Below are 11,739 nucleotides of genomic sequence, written 5' to 3'. Positions count from 1 at the left end.
TCACTTTCACTTTTCACTTTCATGCATTGGAGAAGGAAATGGCAACCCACTCCAGTGTTCTTGCCTGGAGAATCCCAGGGTCAGGGGAGCCTGGTGGGCTGCTGTCTCTGGGGTCGCACAGAGTCGGACGCGACTGAAGCGACTTAGCAGCAGCAGCAGCAGCAGTGTCACCTAATTTATGGTACTGCTGGTCTCTCTGTCTCTCTCTCTCTTTTCTTTTTTTTTTTTTATGACTTTGCTAAGTTCACAAGCATTTTCTTCTAGATTAGAAATACTTGTTTTAAGTCCAGACCACCCTGTTACATTTTGATGGGGATTTTATTTAATTTATAGATTAATTCAGGGAGAATTATTTCTTTACAACTCTGAGCTTTCATAGTTAAGAACATGGTCTATCATTTCATTTATTCACACCTTTTTTCTTGTTTTTGAATATGTTTTGTTAATTTACCTCTAAATTTTTGCTTTTGCTTTCTCTGTCCCTTCATTTGAAGGATACCTTTTAAACTTGATCAGATTCATTTTTTAAAAGTAGGTCAAACCTTCTGGGAAAACATCACACTTATAATTTGTAATACTTGCATTCCAAGCTGTCTCTTCAGTATGTCTGGCTCCCTAAACTAACAACATAGATTTCCCACAGTCCTTGAGACAAATTAAATAATGGCCTCATTCTAATAGTAGCTAATATGGCTTAGTTACTGAGTATAAATTACTACAAATTTCTGATGAAGATGACAATACATTGTTAATCAAATTAGACAGTAATGCACATTTGGAGTTTTAAATTGAAAACTTCAGCTATTTAAGTACAGCATATGGGGCAGCTTTTTTTAAAGTGGAAAAAAAAGCCTACAGTTATAAAAGTTTCATAAGGCATACATGTGCTAGCTTGCTTGGCCTCTTTCGTTAGTCCATTTACATAATTTATTTCATTGCACCTGGGAATCTTGTATCTTTGTTTGCTGCCTACATGAGCTGTCTTTATGCCCAAACCTGTTTAATCCCAAGTAGACCCTTGATAAAAGCAGCTACTATTTATTGAGATCCAACTATATGTTAGGGCTGAGAAGTAGAGTCAATAATTAAGTTTGATTTGTCCGGCTCTGAACTCTTTAGGAATTTGGACTTCATTGTAGGGCTTCTGTCTGTGTGTGTGTATGTGTGTACTGAATTATAGGGCTTCCGTGTGTGTGTGTGTGTGTGTGTGTAGTGTGTTTTGGAGAGCTTCTTTGTTGTTTTGGGGGCTAAGTGAGAGAAGGAAGAAATTGGTCATAATTTTCACAAACCTGTTAACCCTGCCTCTAAAATATGGAGTCGTTTTTTTCTTTCTTTTTTAAATGTATTTATGTATTTATTTGGTTGCTTCAGGTCCTAGTTGTAGCATGCAGGATCTTCGTTGTGGTGGGGGCTCTCCAGTTGTGGCTTGCAGGCTCCAGAGTGAGTGGGCTCAGTAACTGCAGCATTTAGTTGCTCCTCGGCATGTGGAATCATAGTTCCCCCACCAGGGATCACACCTGCGTCCCCTGCATTGCAAGGGATTCTTGCAATGGATTCTTAATCACTAGACCACAGGGGAAGTTCCTAGAGTCTTTTATGCTATCCCTTTCTTGAGAGAGATTCTTTATTAGGTATCTCAGTAAATTTTAAATTGTAATTTTGTAGATGTCTTGCTAAACTGCCATTATTTGGTAAATTTTAGGGTCAGAATTTTGGGGAAGCCCTGTAAAACCAGATTTAATAACAAATAGCGTAGCAGCTAATAATGGAATTTCCAAAAGATTTAATTTAAGCTCTCAAGCCACAAAATAAGATTATACAATGAATCCTTTATTTTAAAGGAAAAATACTATTTTTAATTCAAGACCATTCAATTAAAACCATTTGTTTAATTATAAACAGTACACTATAATCAAAGATTATTTTATGCATTAAAACAGCTTGAACCTTTGCTTTTCACACGTAATGTGCTGTATATTCTCTCAAACTTAGTGAGATATTTGTATAAGCATTTTGTGATTCAGAGAAACTTTCCAGATCAAATTAGTGTGGCTTCTTTGTGTATATTATGAAATATTCCAGACATACTAAAAGGCTTAAAGAATAGTAGCTATACTGTCCCTATACTTAACATCCTGCTTAAGATATAAAATGCAACCAGTATGACGGAAACACCTGTTTTACTTCTCCCTAATTGCATATCCTTTCTTTGCTCCAAGAATCATCTCTTTTTCAACATAATGAAACCTATGTTTTTTAATTTTGTGTAAATGATGTGTTATTCTGATGCTTTTGTGACTTGCTTTTTTTGCATTCACCATACTATTTCTGAGATTTCATCTGTGTTGATGTGCATAGTTCAAGTTCATTCATTTTCACTGCTTGAAGTATTTTGTTGAATGAAAGTTCCATAATTATCTATTCTCCTGCTGATGGACATTTAGTTGGTTCCAGTTTTTGTAATTAACAATGTTAGTACTGATGTTTTTTTACAGTTCTCCTTGTGCACACATGTGAGAGATTCCCAAGAGTACCTACATATGAATGACGTTGCTGGATTGAAAGGTATATGAATCTTCAGCTTTACTAAATATTGCCCAGTTGTCTCCAGAAGTAGAATCCACTTGGATGCCCGCCTTAACTGATTAAACTCTCATTGTTCTGCACTCTTGCCAACAGTAGGTATTGTCAGGCTTTTTCATTTGTCAGTTTGATGAGTAATATATAGCTCATTGTTATTTTGAATTTCTCTGATTACTGGTGAGGTTGGACATCTTCTTTTATCTTATTAGCATTACAGGTATTTTGTTTTTAATACTTGTGTATTATGGCTGAAAGTTATATGCAAAGTTGAAAGCATGAAGTAGTTGCTACTAATTAGAAATGTACCATAATTTTATTTTTAAAACATTGTCAACTTTGCAGATTTTTTGGAGGAAATTATTTGGGGTGATTTTTTTTTTAACAGTATATTATATATTAGATCATGAAATTTGGAATTAAGTTGGTGCTTGAATCCTGGCTCCATGTTTTATGACCTTGGGCATTTAGTGCAATGAATTTTTCCTCATCTTAAAATAAGTATGATTTGGTAATAAAATTAAAGTATGGTTTGGTAATAGAATTAAATCTGATAATATTAACACTGGCATGTAGGACTGTTACATAGTTTAGGGTGAAATAAACATATTCAAATTAAACAATAGTGTGGACAATGGGTGATACTATGCATGCTAAGTTGCTTCGGTTGTGTCCAGCTCTTTGCAATCCTATGGATTCTAGCCTACCAGGCTTCTCTGTCCATGGCATTTTCTAGGTAAGGATACTGGAGTGGGTTACCATGCCCTCCTCCAGGGGATCTTCCCAACCCATGGATGGAACCCTGAGTTTCTTTCGTCTCTTGCATTGTCAGGTGGATTCTTTACCACTAGCACCACCTGGGAAGCCTGGGTAATACTGTGACACATGATTAAATCAGTTCTGAAATCTGGCAGCATTTGTGAAATGAAAATGCAGCCTGATATTTGATGCTAATATAAGTGAACTTCCTCTCAGGGCCAAATGAGATTGGTGGTATAGCACACCAGAGCAGTAACGTGTGCAGCCCCACTTCTCCACATACACCCACACTCCTGAGTCGGTGTTCATCTTCTGTACCTTGTCAGTTTTCTACCTGTCAGAACATCAGGAACTGTGGTAAAGCTGTCCAGGATCACAGTGGGTAGGTGGGAGTGACCTTGGGACCCTTTGGTTGTCTCGGAATCTGGTCTGGTTCTGGGAATTCTGTCGTTAACTGTGCAGTGTGGGAGAGATGGGCTGGGTGCCTGAGAGCTGATGGAGGAAATGCAGGCTGGTGGATAATAATGAGCTGATGTTATTATCCCTTGCCACAGGAATTTCTGCACATGGCTTCCGAAGATGTGACCATTACAGTTCGCCTCATTCGTTCATTTGAGCATCGCAATTTCAGACCTGTAGTATATCATGGAGTTCATTTGGACCAAACTGTAAAGGATTTTATAGTATTTCTAAAGCAAGGTATGAGATGTCTCAGCCACTTTGTTTTATTAGTGTTTCAAAAAAGAATAGTTGAGTATTAGAGTGATAGTAATCTTTTAAAAGCACTTTGAAAGATATCAATCTGTGTTCTAAGCCAGGTGTGAGGCTTGCTCCTGCTCTGGGCCTTGGTATCAGCAGCAGTATCTCTCCAAGGCTTATTTAGCAACATGTGTGCCTTCCTCAGGGATTGTCAGTATCATGTTTGACTTCTCCTTTTTTTTTTTAATTAAAAAAATTTAAGATCTATGATTCCTCATGAAAAATGGCTTTATGTATTTGGAGGCTAGTTAACAAGAGAAGGTAGTGTTACCTGGCTGAGCACACAGAGGGCATGCTGGGGAGCATGACAAGAAGGTAGCAGGCCTCTATCTGTCCAGCTAGGAGATCACGAGAGCATCTGGTCATTGTGGGCACAGAGTGATGACCAGCCTCACTGGTGTAGTGTATCATTCCAAGCTCAGCATACAGCAGGTGTGAATGTAGTCTTCATTTAGATAGGTCCTTGGTGGGTTTCTATCCTCTGGTCTTAATTACAGAAGTGTTCCGGTCATCAACATTTGATGAAACATCTAGAATAAGCTTTTATTGCTTTAATTGAATTGCGATTTATATATGGTATAATTTACAGATCTTAGTGTACATTTCTATGAATTTTGGCAGATGTAGCACTTTATATCCAACTTAAGTTTTTTCAACTGACATAATTTGAGATAGAGAAGTTGTGGAAACTCCTGAAAGCTCTTCACACAGGTTCCCCAAATGTCACCATTTTGTTACATTTGTTTTTCTCTCTCCTCCTCCTCCCCAGTTCCTTTCTTACTTTTCCACTTCATTTTCCTCTCTGAACCATTTAGAAGTATGTTGCAGACATTATTCCCTTTTACCTCTGAATATTTCAGGATGTATTTTCCAAAAACAGGGAATTTGCTTATATTATATATTAACTATATATAGTTAATGTAATGAAAATCAGAAACTTAACATTGAAACAATGCTATCAACTAATTTACAGACCTTACTGAGATTTTACCTGTCCCAGTAAGGTCTTTCTGAACAAAAGAAAATCCAAAGATATATGTTAGTTCAGTTTCTTTAATCTGAATTAATTTCTTCATCCAGGACTCTTTTTTGTTGTTGTTGATTTTAATTATTTTTTTTGAAGGATAATTGCTTTACAGAATTTTGTTGTTTTCTGTCAAACCTCAACATGAATCAGCCACAGGTATACATATATCCCCTCCCTTTTAAACCTCCCTCCCATCTCTCACCCCATCCCACCTCTCTAGATTGATACAGAGCCCCTATTTGAGTTTCCTGAGCCATACAGCAAATAGATGGTTGGCTATATATTTTACATATGGTAATGTAAATTTCCATGTTGCTCTTTCCATACATCTCATCCTCTCCTCCCCTCTCCCTATGTCCATAAGTCTGTTCTCTGTGTCTGTTTCTCCATTGCCTGTAAATAAATTCTTCAGTACCATTTTTCTAGATTCCATATATATGCATTAGAATACAATATTTAACTTTCCCTTTCTGACTCACTTCAGTCTGTATGATAGGTTCTAGGTTCATCCACCTCATCAGAACTGACTTAAATGCATTCTTCTTTATGGCTGAGTAATATTCCATTATGTATATGTACCAAAACTTCTTTATCCATTCATCTGTTGATGGACATCTAGGTTGCTTTCATGTTCTAGCTATTGTAAATAGTGCTACAGTGAACAATGGGATACACGTGTCTTTTTCAATTTTGATTTCCTCAGGATATATGCCTAGGCGTGGGATTGCTGGTTCACATGGTGGTTTTATTCCTAGTTTTTTAAGGACTCTCCATACCGTCTTCCATAGCGGCTGGATCAATTTACATTCCCACCAGCAATGCAAGAGCATTCCCTTTTCTCCACACCCACTCCAGCATTTATTGCTTGTAGACTTTTTGATGATGGCCATTCTGACCGGTGTGAGGTGATATCTCATTGTAGTTTTGATTTACATTTCTGTAATACTGAGCGATGTTGAGCATCTTTTCATGTGTTTGTTAGCCATCTGTATGTCTTCTTTGGAGAAATGTCTGTTTAGATCTTCTCCCCACTTTTTGATTGGGTTGTTTGTTTTTCTGGCATTGAGTTGTGTGAGCTGCTTGTGTATTTTGGAAATTAATCCTTTGTCAGTTGTTTCATTTGTTATTACTTCCTCCCATTCTGAGGGTTGTCTTTTCACCTTACTTATAGTTTCCTTTGTTGTGCAAAAGCTTTTAAGTTTAATGAGGTCCCACTTGTTTACTTTTGTTTTTATTTCTGTTACTCTAGGAGGTGGGTCATAGAGGATCTTGCTTTGATTTATGTCATCAAGTGTTCTGCCTATGTTTTCCTCTTAGAGTTTTATAATTTCTGTCTTACATTTACGTCTTTAATCCATTTTGAGTTTATCTTTGTGTGTGGTATTAGGAAGTGTTCTAATTTCATTCTTTTACATACAGCTGTCCAGTTTTCCCAGCACCATTTATTAAAGAGGCTGTCTTTGCCCCATTGTATATTCGCCTCTTTTGTCAAAAATAAGGTACCCATAGGTGCATGGGTTTATTTCTGGGCTTTGAATCTTGTTCCATTACTCATTCTATGAGGCCACCATCACTCTGATGCCAAAACCAGACAAAGACAACACACAAAAGGAAAACTACAGGCCAATATCACTGATGAACACAGATGCAAAAATCCTCAACAAAATTTTAGCAGACAGAATTCAGCAACACATCAAAAATCTCATACACCATGATCAAGTTGGGTTTATTCCAGGAATGCAAGGATTCTTCAATATATGCAAATCAATCAATGTGATACACCATATTAATAAATTGAAAAATAAAAACCATATGATGATCTCATTAGATGCAGAAAAAGCCTTTGACAAAATTCAGCACCTATTTATGATGAAAACTCTTCAAAAAATGGGCATAGAAGTACCCTGCCTCAACATAGTAAAGGCCATATATGATAAGCCTATAGCAAACATTATTCTCAATGGGGAAAAACTGAAAGCATTAACCCTGAGATCAGGAACAAGACAAGGGTGTCCACTTTCACCACTATTATTCAACATAGTTCTGGAAGTCCTAGCTACAGCAGTCATCAAAGAAAAAGAAATAAAAGGAATCCAGATCGGAAAAGAAGTAAAGCTCTCCTTGTTTGCAGATGACATGATATTGTACATAGAAAACCCTAAAGATAATATCAGAAAAATACTAGAGCTAGTCAGTGAATTTAGCAAAGTTGCAGGATACAAAATCAATACACAGAAATCACTTGTATTTCTATATACTAACAATGAAAAGTCAGAAAGAGAAATTAAGGAATCAGTCCCACTCACCATTGCAACAAAAAGAATGAAATACCTAGGAATAAACTACCTAAGGAAACAAAAGAACTGTACATAGAAAATTATAAGACACTAATGAAAGAAATCAAAGATGACATAAACATATGGAGAGATATTCCATGTTCCTGGGTAGGAAGAATCAATATTGTGAAAATGACTATACTACCAAATGCAATCTACAGATTCAGTGTGATCCCTAACAAATACCAATGGTATTTTTCACAGAACTAGAACAGAAAATTTCACAATTCCTATGGAAACACAATAGACCCTGAATAGCCAAACCAGTCTTAAGAAGAATGGAGCTGGAGGAATCAACCTTCTTGACTTCAGATTATTCTACAAAGCTACAGTCATCAGGACAGTATAGTACTGGCACAAAAACAGAGATATAGACCAATGGAACAATATAGAAAACCCAGAAATAAACCCATTTGGGAGTCTTTTATTGTGTTTCATCACATTGGCAATTTTGAATAGTACAGGCTAGTTTTTTTGTAGAATGCTTCCCTCAGGTGGGTTTTTCCAGTGTTTTCTCTATTAGATTTAGGTTATGCTTTTGGCAGAGAAATCATTGAAATGATGCTGACCTTCAGTGCATTTACACCAAGTCACACATGCTGTCGAATGGCCACATTGCTGACAATGGTGACTTCAATCAGTTGGTTAAGGCAAAATCAGATTGATTATATTCTTTGCAGCCAAAGATGGAAAAGCTCTATACAGTCAGCAAAAACAAGACCAGGAGCTGACTGTGGCTCAGATCATGAACTCCTTATTGCTGAATTTAGACTTAAATTGAAGAATGTAGGGAAAACCATTAGACCATTCAGGTATGACCTAAATCAAATCCTTTATGATTATACAGTGGAAGTCAGAAATAGATTTAAGGGACTAGATATAATAGAGTGCCTGATGAACTATGGATGGAGGTTCAGGACATTGTACAGGAGACAGGGAGTAAGACCATCCCCAAGAAAAAGAAATGCGAAAAAGCAAAATGGCTGCTGTCTGAGGAGGCCTTACAAATAGCTATGAAAAGAAGAGAGGCAAAAAGCAAAGGAGAAAAGGAGAGATATACACATTTGAATGCAGAGTTCCAAAGAATAGCAAGGAGAGATAAGAAAGCCTTCCTCAGTGATCAGTGCAAAGAAATAGAGGAAAACAATAGAATGGGAAAGACTAGAGATCTCTTCAAGAAAATGAGAGATACCAAGGGTACATTTCATGCAAAGATGGGCTCAGTAAAGGACAGAAATGGTATGGACCTAACAGAAGCAGAAGATATTAAGACGAGGTGGCAAGAATACACAGAAGAACTGCATAAAAAAGATCTTCATGACCAAGATAATCACGATGGTGTGATCACTGACCTAGAGCCAGACATCCTGGAATGTGAAGTCAGGTGGGCCTTAGGAAGCATCACTAGGAAAAAAGCTAGTGGACGTGATGGAATTCCAGTTGAGCAATTTCAAATCCTAGAAGAAGATGCTATGAAAGTGCTGCACTCAATATGCCAGCAAATTTGGAAAACTCAACAGTGGCCACAGGACTAGAAAAGGTCAATTTTCATTCCAGTCCCAAAGAAAGGCCATGTCAAATAATGCTCAAACTACCGCACAATTGCACTCATCTCACATGCTAGCAAAGTAATGCTCAAAATTCTCCAAGCCAGGCTTCAGCACTATGTGAACTGTGAACTTCCAGATGTTCAAATTGGATTTAGAAAAGGCAGGGGAACCAAATTGTCAACATCCGCTGAATCATTGAAAAAGCAAGAGAGTTCCAGAAAAACATCTACTTCTGCTTTATTGACTATGCTAAAACCTTTGACTGTGTGGATCACAATAAACTGTGGAAAATTCTGAAAGAGCTGGGAATACCAGACCACCCGACCTGCCTCTTGAGAAATTTATATGCAGGTCAGGAAGCAATAGTTAGAACTGGACATGGAACAGACTGGTTCCAAATAGGAAAAGGAGTACATCAAGGCTGTATATTGTCACCCTGCTTATTTAACTTATATGCAGAGTACATCGTGAGAAACGCTGGGCTGGAGGAAGCACAAGCTTGAATCAAGATTGCTGTGAAAAATATCAATAACCTCAGATATGCAGATGACACCGCCCTTATGGCAGAAAGTGAAGATCTAAAGAACCTCTTGATGAAAGTGAAAGAAGAGAGTGAAAAAGTTGACTTAAAGCTCAACATTCAGAAAACTAAGATCATGGCCATCACTTCATGGGAAATAGATGGGGAAACAGTGGAAACAGTGGCTGACTTTATTTTTTTGGGTTCCAAAATCACTGCAGATGGTGACCGCAGCCATGAAATTAAAAGATGCTTACTCCTTAGAAGGGAAAGTTATGGCCAACCTAGACAGCATATTAAAAAACAGAGACATTACTTTGTCAACAAAGGTCCATCTAGTCAAGGCTATTGTTTTTCCAGTAGTCATGTATGGATGTGAGAGTTGGACTATAAAGAAAGCCGAGCACCAAAGAATTGATGCTTTTGCACTGTGGTGTTGGAGAAGACTCTTGAGAGTCCTTTGGACTGCAAAGAGATGCAACCAGTCCATCCTAAAGGAGATCAATCCTGGGTGTTCATTGGAAGAACTTATGTTGAAGCTGAAACTTTGGCCACCTGATGCGAATAGCTGACTTATTCGAAAAGACCCTGATGCTGGGAAAGATTGAGGGCAGGAGAAGGGAACGACAGAGGATGAGATGGTTGGATGGCATCACCGACTCAATGGACATGAGTTTGAGTAAATTCTGGGAGCTGGTGATGGGCAGGGAGGCCTGGCGTGCTGCAATTCATGGGGTCGCAGAGTCGGACACGACTGAGCGACTATACTGAACTGAACTGAAGGTGATAGCTGCCAAGTTTCTCTACTGTAAATTTTGATTGTACTTGAAAAGTAACTTGTTAGGGATACATTCTGAGACTATGTGAATGTCCTGTTACTTCCCAATCTTTCATCCACTAGTTTAGCATTATTTGATGATTCTTGCCTGAATCAGTTATGATATTCGGCAAACAATGATTCTTCTTATTCCATCATTCCTTTTACATATATTAGTTGTTTTTCTACAGTATGGAAGAGCTTTTTATCCTACCCCCCCCATTCCTACTCCTGCCCCATGTATTTAATCTTTGGTTTATATCATTGTGCACTCACGGATACTTACTTTATTCAGAGGATTATAATTCTTTATTTTTATTATACTCTGATGGTCTAATCATCCTCATTTTGGCTGGGGGTAGCCAAAAACACTATTCAAAATTGCCAATGAAAGACAATAAAAAACTCCTGAATGAAGAAATTAATTCAGATTAAAGGAACTGAACTAACATATGTCCTTGGATTTTCTTTTGTTACAGAAAGAAAGGACAAGGCTCCATGTCCTTTTAACATGTCCACATCCTTCTTTGAGCACTTCCTTACTTTTTGATCTAAGATGTTGCAGATGTGTCCTGTTCTTTTCCTACCCCAGCCCTGGGATCAGTCATTTCTCTGAGGAGCTGTGATTCCATTACTGGGGAATGTTATTGGGAAACCACAAACTTGGTTTATATGTGTGCAATGTAAGTGTACATAGTTAACTTTTAAAAATGTAGTGAATTCTTGACATTTTGCTTCCTGATTGACTTTGTAAAATTTCTAAACTCTTCTCCCTTCCTTTTTTTTTTTTTTTTCATCTAATTCAAGTGGCTTTACTGCTCGGTGTTACTTGCCTAAGAAGAAAGCATGGTGTTTTAACTCATAGAGAAGACAGGCTAGTCACTCTACTTGTTAGGGGGAGATTGAGAGTTGGTGCTAAGATATTGCCAATTACAGAGTGTCCTGTTTTTGAAAGGCTATTACCAAAAGTATACTCAGATTTTGAAATAAAAACAAATCCCTACTTTTCTTATTTTAAAATCTTTGTGTGTATTATGGGTTACAGTGTTTCTTAGTGTTAGTACGGTAAGTGCTCTGCTTGGTACAGTGCAGAATAGATTCTCTGAAGCCCTTGAGAACAAGATGTAATCATCAGGCTGCTCTAGTGCCAAGGGAAGATATATTCTCCCCAGGGTCACTGTGTTCTTTTCCTTCCCAAGTACCATAGAATTGCTCCCCATTAGAGCAGTGGTGTGGATCACTGCAGATGCTCAGCACAGCCTACTCACATCTTTCATCTGTTACCTGTTTCTATTAATATTGTACATGTGGGAAATGTGTTCCACTGATTAAAAGATAAACTTTGGGCTTCAGGCCTTTCTGAGCTGTGTGCTCTGTGCCTACTTTTGTCC

The 11,739-nt window shown here is 37.7% G+C and overlaps 1 protein-coding gene across 5 annotated transcripts in view; it reads left to right on the top strand.

The window, feature by feature from the left end:
* LOC105003564 (chromosome unknown open reading frame, human C2orf76) overlaps positions 1-11,739 on the top strand; it is a 105,483-nt gene that overhangs the window by 60,607 nt on the left and 33,137 nt on the right. For 4 of the 5 annotated variants that reach the window (XM_010860791.1, XM_010860789.1, XM_010860790.1 and 1 more), the window contains 2 exons: positions 2,496-2,565; positions 3,894-4,038. In XM_010860791.1, the coding sequence (XP_010859093.1) occupies positions 3,906-4,038 (133 nt within the window). In that variant the 5' untranslated portion in view covers positions 2,496-2,565; positions 3,894-3,905. The remainder of the gene's footprint in view (positions 1-2,495; positions 2,566-3,893; positions 4,039-11,739) is intronic. The other variant, XM_010860786.1, reaches the window with a different exon arrangement.

This window comes from Bison bison, unplaced genomic scaffold (assembly GCF_000754665.1).
Source record: "Bison bison bison isolate TAMUID 2011002044 unplaced genomic scaffold, Bison_UMD1.0 scf7180017864471, whole genome shotgun sequence".
NCBI lineage: Eukaryota > Metazoa > Chordata > Mammalia > Artiodactyla > Bovidae > Bison > Bison bison.
This window is presented reverse-complemented; position numbering and strand designations above follow the sequence as displayed.